Here is a 21,963-nt window from a genome sequence, read left to right on the forward strand (position 1 = left end):
AACGCCGGGGTGCGAGGCAATCAAACAAACACTGCTAACACAAGCCACCTGAATGTGGAAGCTTCCACGGGGTATGATGTTCCAATGCAGATTTTCCCGATCTACTTATCACACGTCAGGATTAATCTATTCGAAAATTGCGTTTACTGAGATCGCTTGAAAAAAAATGCACCCAACACATTCTCGGGGGTGTCACTCCAAGCTCATATTGAAAATTTGCAATGCTTCTTTGTATGGTCTGTGAAAATTATGGGATATCTCCTGATGACATGAGTCCATTGTTCCTTTTGATCGAGCTGACTTGCTTCGTCAGGGACTTTTCGAGCAGAGTGTCGGTGAGCAGCTGTCTATCACAACCCAGAGAGCATATAGTGGTTCCTTCTTGAAAAGACTTTATCGTTGAATTTGACGTCGAGGAACTGGACCCATTTCTGTAGGATGGTCTCCTCAGAAGAGAACTGCAGTTGCTTTCTGGTATCGAGCTAGGCAGTTGTTAATTCAGCAATTACCTGATCATTTTGTACGTCTTTGAACTCGGTAAAACAACACATTTTAGTCTGGAGCGACGATTACTGCAACCCATTCAGTAGAATTACTGTACAAAGAGCAGTTGATAATTTTTTAGAGAAGATCGTCCAGCTGTAGCACTTTTTCGGTGCCTAACTGCCATGCTACCCGAAGGAAGCACGAAGACGGGGATACCGCCAGGTTGTCCAAACCTAGACGGGAGAAGTCAATGTGTAGAGGTCGGGTTCGAACCACGTACATCCCGGTCTATAAATCCGCTCTCTAGCCCGAGAGCCATCTCACCCCCACAGAAGCTTGAATATGACTAACCTTTTTCAAGTTAGGTATGCAGTGGTCATGCTCAAAATAGTTCACCTGAGGGTTGAAGCCCTCACTTAAGTTAAATCACTTCTGTGGTCTTGTCTTTTCATTACATACACATTGTAATTTTGCATCCCAAAAGGCGAGAACCTCCAGAAGGGCATGATTCCAGTTGGCCCCAATGGTGTCCCCTCTATGAAAGGAATGACGTATCTGAGATGCAATCACTTGTCACCATAATGTAAAACCACGTTTGCCTGGACTAAAGCTCTAGTCCAGCGCTTCTACTACTTGGTTTGGGCCCACCAGAATAATCTAGTTTGCCAAAAGTCTGCTATCTACTTCCGGGGGTGGAAGAAACTTGAACAATTGGAGACAATTATGCCAGAAGTTACTAACTGACTACTGAAATGATTCGCTAACGAATGCCGTGTCAGAACAAAGTTCACCTCCCTGGAACGACTGTCGTTATCCAGTCTCGTCATCGGATAGCGTGAGCCACAGTAGAATTGCACGTTTGTCTGTGAATCGCCCCTGAAATTTCGAGCCAACTGCTATCAAAGAGACGCCCTGATTCACTTGGACTGCTTAATTGTAGAACGATGATTACCACTGCCGACATTCTTAAGGAAACCTCTGAAGAGTTCTTCCATTACTCCTAATCGGTTGATTTTTGAAGTCTGGCACGGTGGAATGGTAGGTTTCACAAAACGGAATCATCAAAATGATGAAAGTGCCTCTCCAGTTTCGACGTGTCTGTTGACATGGAACTTTAGAATCCATTTTCTAATCTATACATCTCCACTTCGGTCGACATGACATGACAAGACAGGCCAGCAGTTTACTTCTTGTTCATCACCGCTGTGCACTTTTCAGATGAATATTTTAACGGATTTGTAAAAGGACACAAATTACTTACAAATGTGTATTTATCTGGTAAGATGCTAACGGAAACGATCGTTCTCAAACTTGTGTACTCTAAGTTCAACGTTCGATGAAAACCGATAGTTAGAACAAGCTGAAAAGCACAGTACAGCTGTTTCATCCCTGTCTGGAATCATTAGGACTGCGTACCCTACGAAAATCCAGTCGGTAGCATCGAACCCGTGATCTCCCGAGCAGTGGTTTGAACGGTTAACGGTTCAGCCACAAACGGTCATTTTTAAAGATCAACCACCTCCAAAGGGAGATAACCCCGAGAAGGCAACGCCCACGCATTTTTAGAGCATAGCCACTCACACCACCTAATGCCATTGCATTAAAGCAAGTGTGCACTTTAGACTGCTGCTTTCGAAGTGACCTTTGGAGACAAAAGCACTTCATTTGGAAGAACTGAATAGTCGGAAACATTCACATAACAAGTTGGCCATATAGATTAAGACGCCCTTTTTCGAGATCCTTTCACTAGGCGTGAACACGCAGTTGATCGAGATGTTGATCAGAGATGTTTTGCTGTCTCGACAAGTTAGACGCACCGAACTACGTAAAGATGTTGTCAGCTATACTTTGTTTTGATATCACAAGAAAGCCGTATTATATCTTGTAGGTAGTAACGCTGTCTGACTGAAGGATGAGTATTACTATGCTTTCTCTCTCTGGGTTCGAGCTGCTCTCGCCGTTGACCAGCCCCATACACAGCTGCTAGTTGGAACCTCCAGGCACTGGGGACATGCGTATGGCGGAGGGCGAGCCAGATTTACGGGGCTTTTCATCATAGGTTGACCACACTCGCAGATTTGTGGTCTGTTTATGGCTCAAGCGGCCTCAAAGCGGCGTCTCATTCAGAGATGCTTTTCAAGAAGGAATTGCTTTGCACGTGAATCAGCGTAGTCAAGTACAACCGTACCGGAAGAATCCATGAACCGCAATCGTATGTGCCATTCCCAGGAGGATTGAACTCACGAGATGTGCTCACTGTGCTCACTTCGCCCAACGGTAGTGTGAGTTGCGTGGGGTGTATGGAGGAGCCAATCTGCTGTCTGTCACCGAAATTGCACTGCTTTCCGTTGGGATCTCACCCTACTTTCAACCGTTTTTTTGCCTCACAGTGTGCTGTCTTTCAACCGCCAAAATCAATTTTTGACCCATTCTACTTCTAAAACTAAGACATGCATCCATGTTGTACATGAACACGGCTTAACCTTGGCTTCGGTTAGTGAAAAATGCATCCCACTACGACAACGGTGGTTGAATTCGATCGCAGATTTTAGCCATTAGTAACATGAAAGGTGTGGGAACGACCGCACACGACGGCACTTCGTAAACGGAACCTTTCTTAGCGCTACACTACGTAAGCGAGACCAGTAATTTCAGGACCATTCTTTGGCTGTGGCCGTATCTTTTCAAGCCCTCGACCGTGATACCATCGTAATTCTGGTCAACTGAGTGAATTAGATTTCTTTTCTGCCGTCCAGTTACATTAAATCTCCCAAGCACCATCCTCGCTGTTTATGGGAAACCGCTGTACCTCGCAAAGTCAGTTCTTCACAAGAAAAGAACGATTTCTACTGACCTCGACAGTGGTTGGTCTTTGGGTGAGCATTGTGCTTAGAAGTCACGTGATAAATGGGAATCCTCAGATGAAGCGTTTCAGATTTATGTTCTGTGCCATCGATCGATCGATCGGCCGGTCAGTCAATCAATCATCCGTTCCCAGCTTCGCCGTGTGCGGCGTAACCTTACGCACATGGAAGTCTTGTCGTATAAATGCTGGACACAACAGATTATGGCACGTGCACTGGACATGAAGGTCGTACTGAACAGCTGGTGACCTAAAAACGCACCATAAAATCAGTTCGCATCCGTTTAGATGACACAGGTTTGGGGAGGCGCTTTCGTAAGATTTTGTACAACCGTCATTGTGTTAGCCAAATGCACGCAGATGTTTTGAGCTTCCTGACAAATAGTTGAACGATGCTGCCGGTAATCTTGACACCCAAACATCTAGGTGAATTTGTAGCCCGTGTCTCTGATGCAGAAATAAAAGCGAACAAAATATTCTATGAAACATTTGCACACGGTTGACGGGATGTGTTGTTTCTACATCGTGTACTGCGTTGCCCGAATCACTGGCGTCTGATCGATCGAACAAACCATGTGAACAGTGATCAAACGTCACAAGAACAACAACCCTAGCCCTAGCAGCGTTTAGATTCACTCTCAACTCCAGCTGACTGTTGATCCAATGCTCCATGAATCAGAAAGTCGTCCTAGTGTAACGGTGATACTACTGATGGGGGGGCATGCGAGCAGTATGTGTTGTTCTTGGAATTTAGCTTTGCATCTCTTGAAAAGGGGAGATCTGTTGCGGAATTTGTGGAGTCGCTTTGTAACATTTGCTTGGATTTGAGTAATGAATGATTGGAGTCAATGAATATCCAGGAAAGTTCAAGAAGACGCGTTCAGGAGAAGATGGATGTTCAGTTTTGTAAATAAGATGCAAATGAGAGTTTTGCTTCCCTGTCCAATAGTCTGTAACAGGTCAGTTGGCGCTTCTTAATAAATAACTCCACAGCCAAGGCCTTCTTCCTTCCAATAGTAGTAATAATAATAGTATTCTGTAAGCAACAGACTCAGTCTGGTTATCTGTGATCGATGTGAAGTGTCGGTTCGTGAATAAGCCGTCTGGGTAGGATTCGAATGAACTCCAGCCACCCACCCCAGACTTCATGCAGCAATGCAGATTGGGCATAGCCAACGATTCTCTCGATGTTTTCAGCAGTGGAAGCACGCGCACATGATGAAGAAGCCTTGGTTGAGTTCTTGGAACCGCAGTCTGTTAACCGACCCGTAGTAGCCGGTTCTAAAAGGCACAGAATGATCCACCCACTCGAATTTGTGCATCATTCGGCTCAATCTATTGTCCTCGGCAATTAATTCCATCGTCTCCGTGGCAAATCGGGGGTCTATAAGCGAAATCTTAGGCCGTTCAATATCTATCACCGGCTTGGTTCTTTCGGATGACTGACAGGCTAACATTAAGTTGGGGCAATAGCTTCGTTTTCTTAAAGCGTTACTGAACACCAATCTGTTTTGCTTAATGTTCAAGAAGCTTAACTGAGGTATACACTTCAAAATTGTGTTGATTGAACCCACCTTCTAGGCGCGTGAATTTTGTCTTCAGCTGATGTGTTAGTAGGAATCATGTGATCATTATCACGGATTGCCACAATTCAAGGCAAATCTCCAAGTCCTGGATGGACTAACAGAACCATCGATTTGCGTCGAAGAAAGGACTAGGTACAATGTGCCACCATCAACCATCCAAGAGGAACGCGAAGCTGACTGCCCTTCGTCGTGTAGGGATCAGCAGATTTCATTGTTCCTTTTTTCGGCCGACTAAACCACAGTTTTTTTCAGTTTTTCAGGATACCTCATAATCTGCTCCATTTTACTGGTTGCCCCTTCAGTCCACCACAACATGGTGACCGATCTCACATTGTTTCCTCATACTTTACTCAACAGGATGACAAAAAACGCATGGAGGAGCACGGGGACGAAGGAATGGGTGAACCGGACTTGCGTCTCGGTGAAACACTAACCTATTTGCAACACGCCGCATCTGGCCGATGGCTGTCTTACGAGGCCTACGAAACGAAAAAGCGCGGACTTGGTCGCGTAGAAGAAAAGAAGGCCACACTCCTTGTGGAAGGTCATATGGACGATCTGTTTAGTCTCGTTCGTGCACAAGACGAAGAGATCAAATCCGCCTCCGCGATTCGTCGATGTACCGCCGTTTTCAGTTCGTTTGTCAACACACTGCGCTACATCTGTCCTCCACATCAAACCGGATACAGTGGACCACAAATCCAACCACTGAATCCACAGTCTCCGGCCATTTTGCGTCTCACCAGCGGAGTTCTTCTTGGTGAGGTTACTCAGTGTCTTGAAGATCTGATAGACTTTTTCGCCCAACCAGACCCCCATGAAGAACACGAGGTTCGACAAGCCAAACTAGCGGCACTGCGTAATCGACAGAACCTCTTTCAAAACGAAGGCATGATTGGCTGCGTGCTGAACACGATCGAACGGTTCACAGGCACATTTCAAACCCGGCGCGAGTTCTCCCAAGTTGTGGGTGAAGACAAGTCTGAACAATTCGATCGTTTGGGAAATTACCTCTATCTATTATTGGCAGCTCTGATTCGTGGGAATCGCGAGAACTGCGCCCAGTTCGCCACTCCAAGCCGTTTGGACTGGCTGTTCAACCGACTGGAGCTTCAAGAAGGATTTGCTGAAGGCGTCCTGGATGCACTACATTGTGTGTTAACGGACAGCGATGAAGCTCTGTATCTGATTACGGAACGGCACATTCGGACCTTGATCAGTTTACTTGACAAACAGGGTCGTGATCCAAGGGTAAGTCCATTTCACATGGGGTCGTCGGTATGACTCAGTGATTGTTAGCTTGACGCTGATTGGTTGAGATTGGTTGTGAGACGCATGACTTAGCTTACAGGAAAGTAAGGTGACAAGTGGCAGGCAAGGGAGAGGGAAAGTCAGAGTTGATGTGTCGTTACCCCCTTATTGGATAGAACTGCGTTACAACGTGGCGTTGGACTAACTTTTTTCTAACTTACTACTACTTGTTCCAAGTTGGGGATGAAACAGTTATGACTTGATTGCATCAAGTGCTTCTCCATTATATGCCCCCAACCGTATAGACTTGCTTGGCGACGAAGCACTGGTGTCTATGTGCAGACGTAATACATTACTCATAAGAATGCCAAAAACTCTTCAACAGCCTGCGACCGGTTTCACCCTTCTTCAGGGCTCATCAACTGGGCGCAGTCCCCGAGTTTTCGTCAACCTTATGTTCTACTTGAAATACATCGATCTTCATACAAATTTGGTTTCAAGACATCATAATTGAAGGATTAAAAAATAAACATAAATAAATCGTTCAGCTGTAACAGCCTTGCGGTGTCTAGCTGCCATGCTACCCGAAGGAAGCACGAGGGCTGGGATACTACCAGGTTGCCCATGTGTAGACAGAGGAAGTCAAGAGGTAGGGGTCGGATTCGAACCACGGACCTTCCGGTCAGTAAATTCGCGCTCTAACCACTTGAGCCAACTCGCCCCCGTTGCCCTTTGCGAGAAGTACGATAACTGGTAGTTCCGCACGTTTCGCATGTCTATTCAAAACTGTTGTTCATTTCCTAACTAACTAATCTCAGCTGTTGACCCCACTTATTTGGGTAGCCTACGTGGATGTCGAGCGATTCATCCTGTTTTTGAAAAGTTAGAAGTTCGTTTGAAATCAACCCTTTGTTTACTCTCATTGTGGACAAATCCCTACACCATCTGTCCCACTAAGGACACTACGTGTGTGTGTAATATCATTTCTTCGCAAACTTGTGTGAATCTACATTCGTAATGCACTACTCATAAGGTTGCTGAAAATCTTTGGACAGTCCACTGCCGGTTTCGCCCCGTCCTGGGGCTCATCAGGTAGGCGCAATTTCCCACTGGAAACATCACAAAAGAGAGATTCAGCTGGGTTCCCTGGAAACATAAGAGAGATTCAGCTGGGTTCCAAATGTGTTTATCGCAAAACCAAATATGTATTTCGCTAATTGTGTGAATCTACCTTGACCACCACAAACGTGACGTGTGCTTGCTGCTCGATTTACAGGTACTCCAAGCACTTTGTTCACTCTGCCTCGGGCGCCAGGGAGGTGCGGTGCGTTTGAACCAGGACTTGATCTACAACACCCTGTTACCTCAGCGTGACCTACTGTTGCAAACCAAACTGGTGGATCAGTGCGGATCGATGCGTCCCAACTTGTTTGTGGGCATCAAGGAGGTGAGTCTCGTGATTTTCTGTGTGCACAGTTGTCTTGATATATGTGTCCGGAAGGGTTAGCGTGAACCCCAGTTAAACTGGAAAACGTGTTGGGTACATTCTAATGCTCCGGAGTCTGTTGTGGAAACCTGCATATCAATGCAGGTAAATTTACTGCATCCCTCAACAGTTTCTTGATATTTTCCCTGGATTTTCCCCACTCCAAACTTCGGAAGTGAATCTCCAACAAACTTTTGCATTGTTGGTGAGTAAACTGTTGAGCAGCAGTTCTTACGCCTGTGTGTGTTTTCTGGAGTAGACACCAAAGTACACATGATATAAACAAGAGGGCAGATGTCTATTGACTGGACTCGAACCAATGGCCGCTCAATTAGTGCACTAGCGTCTTACCGCTGAGCTAAAGCGACTGCTGTCCGGATTCGCGCACATGTACTTCTGTTCCGTGTTGATCATCCATACATGTCTAATAAACTGACGGTTCGTGTATACGAGCACCAAAAGTGTGGCTTCCAAATTGGACAGGACCCGAAGTTGTCCAGGAGGCAGAAAACAGTTGATTGGACAATCTTATGTACGGCTGCTCTGATAAACAGGGTTGTAGTAGACCACTGTGACATGGAACAAGATTTGCTCACCCGCTGGTCATGGGTTCGAGTTCTGTCCTGTCCTTGTTATCGCAATGTTTAGTGAAGTTTCTATTCGATGTAACTATGATCTGGGTTTCTTTTTCGGCAATTAATATGCTGGAGTTCTATTGAAAAATAGTCGTCATCACGGTAGGGAACTCAAATAACACTGGGGGCTACTCAGTCCGAAAAGTCCAGGCAGCTGGCTACCGATCGGTCTCGTACAGACAAAGAACAACGGGTGAACTATCTATAGGTCGGCACTTTGGGCGTGAAGTTTGTTTCTAACCAACCGTCGACCTATTTAGACAATCCGTCTCCTGGTGAATAGTTAACTCATTTCATCCGACTCCCATGAAAGACTTGACAGTTGCGATGTTGAGGAATACGGATGTGCTGCTTGATTGTTGGTCTGTTCGCCGACCCATCGAATCGTGCACTGACGGTCTCATCTCGATTGCAGTCCAGCTATCAAGTTCAGCGAACAGACGAACCAACCACGTGTGTTTTGGGTTTCACCATATTTACATGGAAAAGGTGTGTTCGGTCCCGAAAGACCCATTGACACAAAGACCTCATAGTTGTTGGTATTTGCAGGATTTGTAGAATCCACACGCACATGACTCTCGCCTGAACAATCGTTCTCCTATCTTGTCACAATCAAAGACTTCTTTCCTCCCTGGAACTCACCAGGTGAGCTCGTAGAGGTTGGGCACGTGACCGTTCGGTAAGCGGTTTCGGGCTGTTTTGTACTTGCCTTTCGACATGCCCACATTACGCTCAACCATCAAACAAGACATTGCAAAGGTACTTGGGATCGTGTAATCCGGTCGGGAATTCTAACTAGGCTCAACTTCTCTGCACACCTAACAGATGGTTTTACTCCTTTCACTGGTTTGCTTGTGAACCCAGACCGAATAACCAATGTGTTTTCATAAACGAAACTACTCACAAGGTTGCTGAAAACTCCTCGACAGCCCACAACCGGTTTCGCCCTTCTGCTTTGGGCTCATCAGGTAGGCGCAGTCCCCGAGTTTCCGTCAACCTCATGTTCTACTTGAACCCAAATTAGACCGTTTTCGAGAATATCGTGCCAACTGAAACAGGAGACGGCCTGTGTGCAGCACATTCAGTTGTAGAATATCGTAAAAGAGAGATTCAGTTGAGTCTCTCGTGAAAACCAAATTGATTTGCAGATGAGTGTATTTGTCGAAAACCAGTTTGTTCGTTTCCAAGCAACATCCGGAATTATGCTAACAGTGTATCCAACCCTAGCTGAACGAGATTAGGATGAAATCCTATGTAACAAGAACTCAGACAGATTCTACGAATCTGTCCGTCGGTGTCAATTAATCGGGCACCACTTATCTGTCCTGTTCATTTGGACAAAAATGTCACTAATCTAGATGATTGTGTGTGTGTGTGTGTGTGTGTACATGCTCCGACGCATTATTTGACGCGTGTACTTTTCTGTAGGGCACTGGTTTGCTGTTTTATCGGCGCCTAGTTTTACACGTACCACTGGATTTGTGAATCTTTCGGCACAACTGATTTTTGGAGAGAAAAGTCTCCCGACTCACAGGAGATTTAGTGACTTTTCTGATTGATTTGGTTCGGCACTGCTGACTGACATCAGTTCGCGAATCACACTGTTGAGGTTCCCGATACGGAACTTTGAGTGATGCGTAGGTTCGACAGTCCGGAATATCAAAAAGGAAGAATTGGGTGTGAGATTCTACAGTAGGGTCTACACAATGGTGAGCAAATGTATAAAAGAAACCTCTCGTTCTTCGTGTCAACAAGTGCACAAGTCTGTTACCGACCGGCACAGTGCAGTGTCAACATCCGCACACCAAACAACGGGAGCGGGCTCAGTAGTTGTCGCTTCCAATGACGGCCTCGTGATTCTCGTTGGCGGCGCGATCTCACAGAACTCCTGAGCAAATGAGGCAAGGCAGGCTCAGCAAACGGGACACGAATGTGCATGGGTAAGTAGGCCAGATGCGCAAATCCCCACACAGCAGACATGCTAACACGGTGTCGGACGGATGGACTTTGCGGCAAGGTGAGTGGCGGGCACAAGGGGCAAAATGAGTGGAGATTAAAAGTACATAGGCGGAGTAAACAAATGAATGGGGGAATTATCCTAAAGTCAAGTGATATTCACTACACACACCATTACATATGAACACCATTCGGTTTGGCTGGTAAGTGCATTTGTAGTAATGGTGTGCGGCGGGCCAAGGTTACCAACTAGCTTTCGATGATTTATTGTTACAAACCCCACTCGCGGGAAAAAATACATCCCGTAAAACGACTTGAATACTATGCTTCTTGCATCACAAAACATTACACCTGTACTTATTGGTTGTTGACTAGGTGGCTTTTGGTTTGTTCGCCGAGCCTGGCGATTTCACCACATCACCTACACCTGTACTTGATTACCTTTTGAACGCACAGCCTACAGTATGATCCACTATTTCCCCATGTTTTCTTTACCAAGGGCGGATCGATGTATCCCAAATGGTACTTTGAAGTGATTGTTGATGCCCTGGAAACTGTAACCCATCAGCCTGCTCATCTTCGAGTTGGATGGGGTAACACTGAAGGTTACGACGCACAACCAGGCGGTGGTGCAGGTTGGGGTGCCGCGTGCCTTGGAGATGATCTGTTCAGTTATGCATTTGATGGACGATGCTTGTGGGCCGGCGGCAAACCCAAACAGGCTAGCATTGGGACCGAAGAGGCCTCCACCAACGAAGAACCATCAACCACCGGTCTCCCACTAAAGCGGGGGGACGTGATCGGATGCCTGTTGGATTTGACAGGACCTGTCATACAATTCAACGTAAACGGTCGTCTTGTCAGAGGCTACTTCCAGGTAACTTAACAGACCGCTTGTCTTACCCACCCTGCTCCTTTGACAACCAGTCAACCGAACTGATTTGCTTTATCATTATATTGCTTTCGCAGGATTTCAACACGACCGGTCTGTTCTACCCATGCATCAGCATGAATGCCAAAGCTAGCGCCAGATTCCTGCTTGGCAGTAATCAAGGCCGACTTCGGCACGGACCACCACCTGGCTATGCCCCCATATGCGATGCTCGCCAGCCTGGACAACGTCTCCGTCTTGAGCCGGTGTTCAGCTTCGGTCAACTTGAGAAGTCCGTGTACACTGGCCCACTAGCTTCTCCGACCCCTCAGCAGTCTGTGTTTGTTCCCCGAACTGTACGCACGAACCATGTGAGTTGTGTTTGTCGCATTCATGTACAATCCAGGGATAGGACCATCAAAGTGTACACACAGCTGTTCGTCCTGAAGCCGTTTTTGTGTCGTAGAAAAGGACATATGTGTGCAAAATCCAGGGATGGACCATCAAAGTTTACACACAGCTGTCCGTCCTGAAGCCGTTTTTGTGTCGTAGAAAAGGACATATGTGTGCAAACTGCACAGCTGATTTGCCGAATTAAGTCGACCCGTAGACTGGGTTGCACTCATCAGAAAGGAGAGTTTTCAGACAGAAATCCAACACGGTTGTCCGTTCGTTACTGAGTCTGTGTACAGTAAGACAAAGTATAACGCTAACAAGTGTGGTAGGTAGCAATGGAACGTCAACGTTAATTTTTATCGATTTTTGAACCTTGGATACTAATAATTGTGTCTACAGTCCAAACTCACTTATCTGGGCCCTCCGAACTGACTCGGAATCTACTGATTTGTGGAATTTGTACGCAGTAATTAGGTATAAAAAATGATTTCGTTTAAACAACAAGAAAAGACAAATGTGTTTAGACATACACATCCGAATCGTAACGTGTCAGAGTAGCCAAATACATGGCATTCCTCTACCTGCATCAAACTAGCTGACTACCACTATCTGGACTTCGATATGTCAACCGGCACATCAGTCATACGTAGCATCACCTGCTGTCACGTGTTAAAATGTCGTTAACCTCAAGGGAGTAAACGGAGAGTCTCGCGTTTACCGTTTATCAACGACCTTAGCCACTTAGAAGGCGTCCATACCGGATTCGAACCCGTGTCGTCGAAACGGAGGTCCGTGGTTCTATCCACTGACCCGTCCTGGATGAATGAGTTGGACTGGGGCGACCGTGTCATCTCTGGAGGCAGGAACTTGATGCTGGTCGTTGGCATCGAGCCAAGCACAATGTCTGAGGGTCTCGAAAATGCGTACATTTCAGCCAGCGATCCGTTCCTTCATTGTATGGCCCTCGAATTTCGAAATAAGGATAGGAGTAACAGTGGCGGAATTTGATGCTAATCTCTAAACAAACGTGCGCTGTACAACTCACATCGCGCTGTGCAGTCCGTTGCTGGTCACTAAGGTTTGGTTCTCCAAGCTCTGAAGGATAAACGGCTGTCAGTTGGAAGCAGTCAGCCAAATTCATGCAAATGTCCTTAAGAGGAACGGTTGCAATGTCCGTTGATCGGATGTAGAAGCTTTTAAGGTAGGTAACAGAACCTCTCTTGAGCAGTTTTCTGAAATTGAAGATGGAGTAACTGTCAATCTGAACATCCAACTCCGTATTGGTCTTCTGGACCGTTTTCCCCAACACAGATTCAACTTCCGAGTAATGTGGAGGTGTTTCGGGACAGGCTGGCTGAGAACCTACACGATATGTGGTCTATGCGCAAAATCGATCAAGGTTGGAAATATGGCGAGGTAAGTAAACAATCGATTTCGGTACTTTCACCTTCCGACAGGCTGTTTTCGCCCCATCGGTTTGCTGTGTTCTACTTGTGTGGTTAGGACGATCGCATCCACACTTTAGTTCTTAAACATTTGCTTCGGTTCTGTTCTCCAACTGAAACCTTCTCCCCCTTGTTTTCTAGCGTCGCGATGATCAACGCGGTCTTCACCCGTGCCTCACCACGTTCGCCAAGCTTCCTCCTCAGGATCGCCAGTACAATGTGACTTTGGCCTACGAAACGCTACGCACAATAGTCGGCCTTGGATATAACATCACTTATGAACCGCTACCGGAGGGGACTCGGATGAAGACCATCAAACTATCCAATAGGTAAGCCATCCGCCATCTCCAACACCTTCCCAGGAACACATGGAACGAGAGAGGACTTGAAGCAGCTACTGGACTAAGGAATCCCAATGTTGGGAGAACACTTGTGCACCATCCCTTCACAACGACTGAGTAGAAGCTATCCTTGCTGAACTTTCCACTCACTGGTGTCTGACAACGGAGAAGAACCGTTGGTATTTTTACTCCAAGATCACACAGACTGACAACATTTCATTTTTTTAAGAAAGAGGTCTAAAGAAAGGACATAAAACCCTGATTTTTCTGCTGAATTTGCCGAGGTTCTAAGGAAAACGAGAAACGTGAATGGATGTGGCAAAATGGGAGGGAATAACTACAAACTATTTAGAATTTCCGGTAAACCCATCGACTTACACATCCAAGGCTTGTCCGAAGTCACAACCGGAGAGTTCGTTGTACGCTGTCCGTTGGTGGTCAGCGAATAATGTGTCAGGTCGGTTGAAACAAAAAAAAAGCCGTTTCTGTCCCTCACTCTGACGGATAGACATCAGCCACGATAGGGCAATATGTAGGACTTCTGTTTCAGAAGCGACGTGAGTGCCAGGTCTCTTGAGGGGACATTTCGAGGGGAACACGGGGAGTGTGATTTGGAACGATCAACCATTGGCACCAGTGGTCCTGATTTCCTGTATGGTTCCTACACCCGTTCTTTTGTCTAAATCTACCAGATTACGTTGGTAGAGCGGCACGCCGAGTTGAAGGATATCATAGGCGAGAGATACTACTGAGTCTCCCGTGAAAATCAAATTGATATGCAAATGAGAGTATTTTACAAAATCCGTCCAGTTTTAGTTTAAGCAGAACACAAGGTTGACGGAAGCTCGGAGAATGCGCCTACCCGATGAGCCTTGAGAAGGGCGAAACCGGTCGTGGGTTGTCGAAGAGTTTCCAGCGACCTTCTAAGCAGCTTCCCTAATGAAAACACTGAACATTGTTTTTCTCTTAACTTTCCAGTTTTACACAAGCCAACGGTTACAAACCACAACCCTTGGACCTATCACAAATCCGTCTGTCAAAGCGCCTTGAGGCGTTGGTCGATCAGCTGGCCGAAAACACCCACAATATGTGGGCACGTGACCGAATCAGTTTGGGTTGGACATACGGGTTCACCGAAGTATGTCAAACGTTCGGAATTCGATCCTCTCATTGCCCACGAAGTTTTACTTATTTCCAGTTCTCAATGTCAGCTTCATGTGAACACATCTCAGCTGCGCAAAGTAGCATTGAGTAAAGTTCAGACATCTGCGACTTGATAGAAGTTACCGGTAGATACATACTGGAATACATTTTAAAGAATGGTATACATTTTCAATACCCGTGCTTCCCATCTTTAGCAGGTGATTTAGCTTGTTAATGCTCTAGTTCTGACGTAATTAAGTTGATTATCAGAAGGTAACAAGCACTAACAAATGTCTGTCTTACTAGAATGTGATGAATACAGCAGTTAGATGCACTTGATAAAAATAGATACAATGTGAAAAGTGGAATTAGCCAAAAAGTGACTTATAGTGACCTGTTGAGAGTTCCTGAGTGAAGTTCCGGACGCGGGACGTGTCTTCTCTGCAGTATAGCTGCTACGCGTGTTCCGTAGTTTGCCATGGAGACTCGCGGAGCTCTGTTGACTTCCTGTCCTGTGCGCGCGAGTGTGTGTGTGTTGAGCCTAGTTGTATGCCTATTTATTGTGTGCAGTGTGAAGAGAGGGGAGTGCCTCCGTGTTTGATGAACACGAATACAACTTGACCTGATGTGTTGAAGTTCATAAGCCTGATGCGTTACGCAAGTGGTAGCCGCGTAAACAAAAATTGGTGGGAATTTGTAGTGTACAAGTTGTCGGCTAAGGTTGCAAGTGGGACACGAATTGTCTGAGCGTTTTTGACGCGTGACCCCTACAGGTGCACCCCGAGTGAAATGCACACTGCCCCAGCAAAGATGAGGCAGTACTTCTCGGCCTCGCAGCATAAACCGACTTCGCTTCCTAATTAAATCCTCGAAAAGTCCTCACTAGCTGAGCATTATATATGTAACTGACTCAGATAAGAGCCAGTCATCAAAGCAACAAACTAGTTCAACTGCGCGTGATGCTATACTCTATCAATGTAGGTTATCCGCACCACTGGTTGCTATGGTATCGAACCACTAGTCGGGTAGTTCCGGTGCGAACCTACCTGGAGTTTCGTGCGATTCGCTCTGCCCATTGGCTCAAACAAGAATCAAACAGAGGGAGAGTGTTTCTCGGGTTTCTAGCCATGAATCAATTATGAGATGAGGTAAATAGACTGGGGTTCCAGCATCTACGAGCTCTTATGCCTGACGAGAAAGCGGCCCTGACTCAGCTGTGGAACCAGTTCTCTTTGGGTTCTCATTAGCCTTTTCTGGCGCATTCAGTTTCCTCAAAAGTCTCGTTCGCCGACAGTCCGCCGCATATATAAGTTTGTGGAGTACTTTTGTGAGAACGTTGGTGATTTTATAACCTTTTGGTTAGATGAAACTCATCAAAGTTTTGACCATCGATCACACCCTACCCCGAAACATTACCTGATTTAGCTACACTTGACCATACCCAGTCTTGACTACTTCATCAGACTTTGTTTGCGAGACCAGCTTTTGTGTTCTGGAACCAATCAGTATTCCTGCTCATTCTGCTCACACCCGGTTTCTCGCCTTTCCCAGGATCATGCTCAGAAACGCAGTCCTCACTTGGTACCATTCAGAGAAGTTGATCCGATCATTAAAAATTCTAACCGGTAAGTCCGTAGTAAGAACATACTGGTCACAGACACCGTCCTTCACGTTTTCACGTGTCTTCCCAATCCGAAGACGATATTCATCCGTGGAAACTGCTTGTGTCTTTTTGAAGTCGCTGTTTCGCGTCAGCAGGCCTACTGATTGTTACTCACCTCTTTGGGATATTTTTGTTGAAAATACAGGGATTATAGATTCACCTGTGAATATGAGACTTTGAGGTCCAATCGTCAGGTAATTCTGACTGTCCCACATTAGACAAGTGAAGTGCTGGTGTCTAGTGCTAGCTGGCCTGGTGGGGCGACTTCAGGAGCTTTTAGCTTGTCCGATTGCACTCTGGAGCTAGAGGAAGCGGCAAAACTCTTGTGTATCGCACTAGTACTTGACGACGTAAGGCTGCCAAGGTTGAAAAACAACTTCTTGCCCGGCAGTTGTCCCCGTAGGATTACTGTCTTCCTGGAAAACTGCTTCCCGACAATGACCCATTGCGAATCTTTCTGGTTTATGCGTTTAGAGCGTATTTGTTTTAGCGACGGTCGAACTGAACTTCTCAGAAGATAATCAACTGTACGGAATAACATTTCGCATCGGACATTTTAGTGTGATAGACCGGACTTGTGTGAAGGATTGACCTCTTTTTCGTTTACATCAAGGGAGCTCCATCAAGGCGGACTACTCTCTCGCCTAGTCAGAAATGAAAAACCCGGATAATGCCCCCCCCCCCCGGACTGATTAATGTGATAGCATTTCTGGCGTTCGAGTGATTTCATCAACTTCTACCGTGAACAAAAGTTCTGAAAGTCGGTCACCGGTCACGCGGTGCTGTTGTTCCCAATGTGAAATCGCGTGCTGCACAGAGTGGATACCAAGACTAGTGTCGTTCTCACCGAATTTCAAAAGAGCAACCTGAGTGACACCGTACAGTAACGGGGTTAGATTCACATCACCTTGGGTCCTTGTAGTCATTGTATACCCTAGTTTCATGTATCCTCTAAAAGTGGCACGCAAAGAAAAGTTCCCATTGCATTCCCATTTAATTTCAGCGAAACAGCTATCGAGACGGTCAAAACACTGCTAGCCTACGGTTATTCATTAACTCAGACCAGCTCGGACTCTTCTGATGCCGGTAAGTGTCGTCACCTTTCCCACATCAGCGAGGTTCCTTTCTGGCGAATTTGTGCAATAAATTTGTGTCGACCAATTCAAATCGGGTTGTTCTCAAATACTGAGAGACTATTTGCGCATTTTCCAGTCTTTTTCTATCTCAGTAATTAATTTTGTTTAGTCTTCCATTGTCGATAATGCCTAGCTAATGACGTATAAATCATTGATTTATGAACCAATAAAGGCCATTCAAAAAGCTAACACCTTATGTGACTGACCTACATCAACCAATCCCTGGATAGGATCGGTAACTGTTGAGCACGCCTGGCGCAAAGTGAACACTCAAAAGTGTGCCTAAACCTGAGAAGTCTCGGGTATGAGCACACAGTCACATGTCCAGAACCTCCGGATTTGTGTGATTTTTACCTTTGTGGTCGTAAAAACCGATCGTGCCTGTCGGTTTAAGATATTTTAACTGAATTGGGACGTGGTCGTGGCTGAATGAGGCAATCTTTGGCAATCAAGCTTATCGGAGCCAATAGTTTGTGCTCACTATATGCGCATGTCTAAGACAGAAGTCGAAAGTGTGCCCAGCCTTCACTTATAGAAAGACTAAATTTAGGTTAATTCTGGGGACGAATTACACGATACCACAAGGTTTCTGTCCGTATGCAGACGTGATTACAATGGTATTCATTTTTGGGATTACTCCATCTTACTGGAAAGACTTAATGAAAAAGTTAAACGAGGACAGGGTACTGGGGCACTGGTAAGCTTGTGAATCCTCTCAGCATGCCACCATAGTCTAGAGTAGAAGACTGCAAGATGAATGGATTGCATCTTCATATGACGCATTATCATGGCAAGCTGACAGATCAGTGGGTTTGATTCAGTCAAAAACAGTGGAGTACACTAATCCTGAAATACAAGCTTTACCCACATATATGTATTATGCCCATATTCCAGACCTGAGGCGATCTTGTGGCACATTTGTTCACCATTTGTTCGCCACTATAGTACGCCAGCTTTGGGAAGTTACCACTTTTAGTTTGTCCCTTTCAATGTATTTCAACGATGAACCGGCTCCCATAAGTGTAATTTTAATCAATCTCTTGAGGTGCCCTCTCACACAGGGATAGTTTTAATGAGCCAGCCAGTTCATGAGCCAGGTACATGATCAGTCCATCTCTACAAGGCCTGATACTTCCGGCAGGCACCTAGAGACCAGCCGGTACCCCGTCCAATATGATTGCGTTCACTTGAACGGTCCCCCGATGACTGACCGAAATGCCACCTCACACAGTCGGTTTCTGTGTTTCAAAACCACACTACTCACCACGATTCTAGTAGACAATAGTCATTGCTGTAAAAGTGCATCCTGTCGTTCGATTTGTGCATCGTTTACTTAGCCCGTGGTAACAGTGCCTCGGAATACTCGGGGCCTACAAGGACGTACCGGGGTCAGGCCAGTCGAGCAGTCACTCGTGGCAAGTGGTAAGTTCAACAGCCGAATGCAAGCATGTCAAGCATGCCCAGGGAGAAGCACGCTAGAGCATTGCATATGCTGGAACAGATGTCTACATATGGTGAATTTCTGATCCCCAACGTATCGTTTGAATTTCTTTCACCTCAGGTACTACGAGATAGAAGTGCTGACGTCTGGTTTTATTCGTATTGGCTGGGCAAAAAAGAACGCACCACCGGACGCCATTGTTGGTTCGACCAGCAATTCCTATGCATTCGCAGCACACCAAGTACGTGACTCCCGTAAGAGCGCTTCGCCATAGATATTTACGCACCTTTCAATGCCTCATTAGTTACAGCTCTCATGGTTCTGTGTTAAACACTGCTTGACACCCGTCCTATTTCAACACGTTGAGCCGTCTGCTCGTTTTTTTGGATCGATTACTCTTTATTGTCATCCACTCCAGGCACGCAAATGGCACCGGGTAGGAACAACCTACGGGAATGTTTGCCAACCCGGAGACGTCGTTGGCTGCATGCTAGATTTGATAGACAAGACAATAAGTAAGTAATATGGTATGTGAATGGATCTTTTTGTTTTCGACACCGTGATAATGTTTTTTTGTTTGCAAGACATTGGAATAATGAAATCTCGCCCAACACTTCCTGCTCTCAAACACTCACCCTATGCACTTCAGATGAGTTGAGGGTGATTATGGTTGACTAACATCACACAGACACTTCATTCTGTCCTAAAACGAGTCCGATGAGGCCGCTCGACAACCTGAAGGACCATGTCCAGAGTTCGATCACTCTGCCTCGATTTCAGTTGCGATTGTGGCCATACCGGGAGAAGCGATCGACGCCTACCACAAACAATCCCGAAACATGTTCCAACTCGATGGCTACGGGCCCCGCAAAACGACGAGTGAACAATACCAACGGTCAGAGTGAACTCGAGGTCATCTCTGAGAAAGGACTGTGTTAATATTTTTCTTATAATGCTGATCAAGCAAGACTGATACTGAAGCGGTGCTTGTAAGAACGAGGGAAATCCAAACTGTCCGCATAAAAACTGTCGTTTCAACGTGGTCTCCTAACCTGGAATTCTAACCGATCCACTCCGTCTTTCAAAGCAATTTTCCCTTTTCAATATCTTCAACTCATGATTAAATCTGGGATGTTTTAGGCCCGCGACCAGTTATATGAAATGTCCAAACCTGCCTCCCGGCGGTTCTATTGGAACCGATAGCATCCAACGACGCCCTGACGATATATATTCGATTAGCGACGAAACCTATGCAAGCTAGTGTCCAAGCTTTGCAAAGAGATGAACTGCCATCTGATCAACAACCAGTAAAATCTGCCGAGCCACCAATATTCCGACAGTCACACGCTCACTGACAGATTGAGTTGGTGTTAACGGAGGACTCAAAAAAGACGTGGGCTGTCGAAAAGTTTCCATGATTCTCATTGGTCGTGTTGTGTAAGGGAATTGACAGGATAGTGATATGACAGAACTGTACAATCATTGGCTGTGCTCAACTAGAAACGGACTAGCCAATTGGAAAACGTGTCTGCTTGGTCGGTCCGCACATCTGATCGATACGCACCGGCAGCGTGGATGAAGTCCACCAACAACGTGGCTGAACAAATGAACCCAGTTTTGACGCTTCAAATGCACTGAAGACCATAGAGTTTACCAGTCAGTACAGATGGTGTGATGGCTGTAAATATTCACTGTTATATTAATGGGAACCGTGCATTAAAGAGCTAGGTTCTGAGAGTAAAAAGTCTACCTGTTTGACTGCGTCATGTCCATCGGTGTTCCTGGCCGTTGATATGTCCACTCTGGCATCCCGAATAGTGATCGGGCGAACCGCAGATGCGACCGAGTGTGTTGGTAAGGTTTCCACTTTCCGTTGCCGGAGTGGTTTCTTGGACAGTACTCATTGGCCTACGATAGATTTTGGTATCAGGGTATTCCGTAGACTGAAATAGAAAAAAGATAACCGATGTTGTTGGCCTCATAAAAAACGGCTTCCCTACTCCGTGCATATTAGGCAATACTCCAGAGCTCACTGTTCTCGACTTTCAAGACAAACTGATTGATTATTCAATACATGTTGGCCTGTATGTTCATCTAGATTACTCTCCTTCTCTCTGACAGCCTTCTCTCTCAATGGAGAACTCATGATGGATCCCCTGGGTCTTGAAACTGCTTTCAAACACATCAAAGTGGACGAAGGTACTGTTTTAGCCTGAACTCGATTGCTGGTTCGTTTTTTGCCTGTTTGATTAAGGCGGTAAATAGTTCCGGCCAGCTTGCAATTACTACTAAGCTGCCCAACATTTGCTGAGTCACAAAAACTGAAGCTTGAGGATGTAAACCGGATCAGCATAACAGGATTACCGACGTTTCCTCAGCTCTAAGCGCTTGGCGACTAAGCTTACGCCCATGTAGTAGTGGTACTTGACGTACGACGTATGTATCTCGTCGCCTTACTAGGAATCATATGAGGACTTTCAAGAACGACAAGGCATTGAACGTAATTCGAATACACTGCTCATAAGGTTGTCGACCGAGTGAGTCTCCTGTCAAAACCAAATTGGTATTCAAATGAGTGCATTAGTCGAGTTTCTCTGATGAGATTCAGACATTGAGCTCTGTCTTGGAAGGTGAACTAGAACGGGAAAGTGCGAACTGCACTGCCACATTCTGTTGACCGCCAACTCCCAACTTCACCACCATTCCTCTCCTCCGTGCAGGTTACGTCCCTGCGTTCTCTCTGGGCTCCGGACAACAAGTGAAAGTGAACTACGGCAACGATGTGCAAACCTTGAAGTTTTTCACCTACTGCGGTCTACAAGAAGGCTACAAACCGCTTTGTGTGTAAGTTTTATCGACTTGTAAAGCTCGGTAATACGGTAAGAGAGGATTTTGCTAAAAAGCGTTTGAAATTCTCAGCTGAAAGTTTTCGTGTATTGATCGTTTGACCTACAGGCTGGCTGAAACAGTTACTCAGAATGCGCGAAAATTCAGGTTCATGTTGCCTGAAATCCTCATCTCCATTTCTGGATTTCCGATTTCACAATAGGTACTTCACATTTCGCCAGTTCAATGTATTGACTGGTGATGTACACATGACGTGTACAGTATATGTATTCATACCTACACATACTCTCTAACATGATCGGAGGTGAAAGCGCATATGTCACGTCTACGCTATCATTCCCCCTCTATGGTTCTGCCCGTGCATTTCCCGAAATTGTCTGAGGGGATGCGTGGCTATTTCGGAAGGAACACGGCTGC

The 21,963-nt window shown here is 45.9% G+C and overlaps 1 protein-coding gene across 1 annotated transcript in view; it reads left to right on the forward strand.

The window, feature by feature from the left end:
- The window catches only part of T265_09254 (hypothetical protein), a gene marked incomplete at both ends in the record, with an annotated part of 179,014 nt that overhangs the window by 40,939 nt on the left and 116,112 nt on the right, over positions 1-21,963 (forward strand). Inside the window, 13 exons of the mRNA XM_009175285.1 lie at positions 5,196-6,186; positions 7,463-7,633; positions 10,727-11,140; positions 11,233-11,505; positions 12,842-12,946; positions 13,117-13,304; positions 14,295-14,454; positions 16,011-16,084; positions 17,126-17,208; positions 18,596-18,680; positions 18,820-18,940; positions 19,118-19,214; positions 21,420-21,543. Of these exons, the coding sequence (XP_009173549.1) occupies positions 5,196-6,186; positions 7,463-7,633; positions 10,727-11,140; positions 11,233-11,505; positions 12,842-12,946; positions 13,117-13,304; positions 14,295-14,454; positions 16,011-16,084; positions 17,126-17,208; positions 18,596-18,680; positions 18,820-18,940; positions 19,118-19,214; positions 21,420-21,543 (2,886 nt within the window). The remainder of the gene's footprint in view (positions 1-5,195; positions 6,187-7,462; positions 7,634-10,726; positions 11,141-11,232; positions 11,506-12,841; positions 12,947-13,116; positions 13,305-14,294; positions 14,455-16,010; positions 16,085-17,125; positions 17,209-18,595; positions 18,681-18,819; positions 18,941-19,117; positions 19,215-21,419; positions 21,544-21,963) is intronic.

The sequence above is a fragment of the Opisthorchis viverrini genome (assembly GCF_000715545.1).
Source record: "Opisthorchis viverrini unplaced genomic scaffold opera_v5_270, whole genome shotgun sequence".
Classification (NCBI taxonomy): domain Eukaryota; kingdom Metazoa; phylum Platyhelminthes; class Trematoda; order Opisthorchiida; family Opisthorchiidae; genus Opisthorchis; species Opisthorchis viverrini.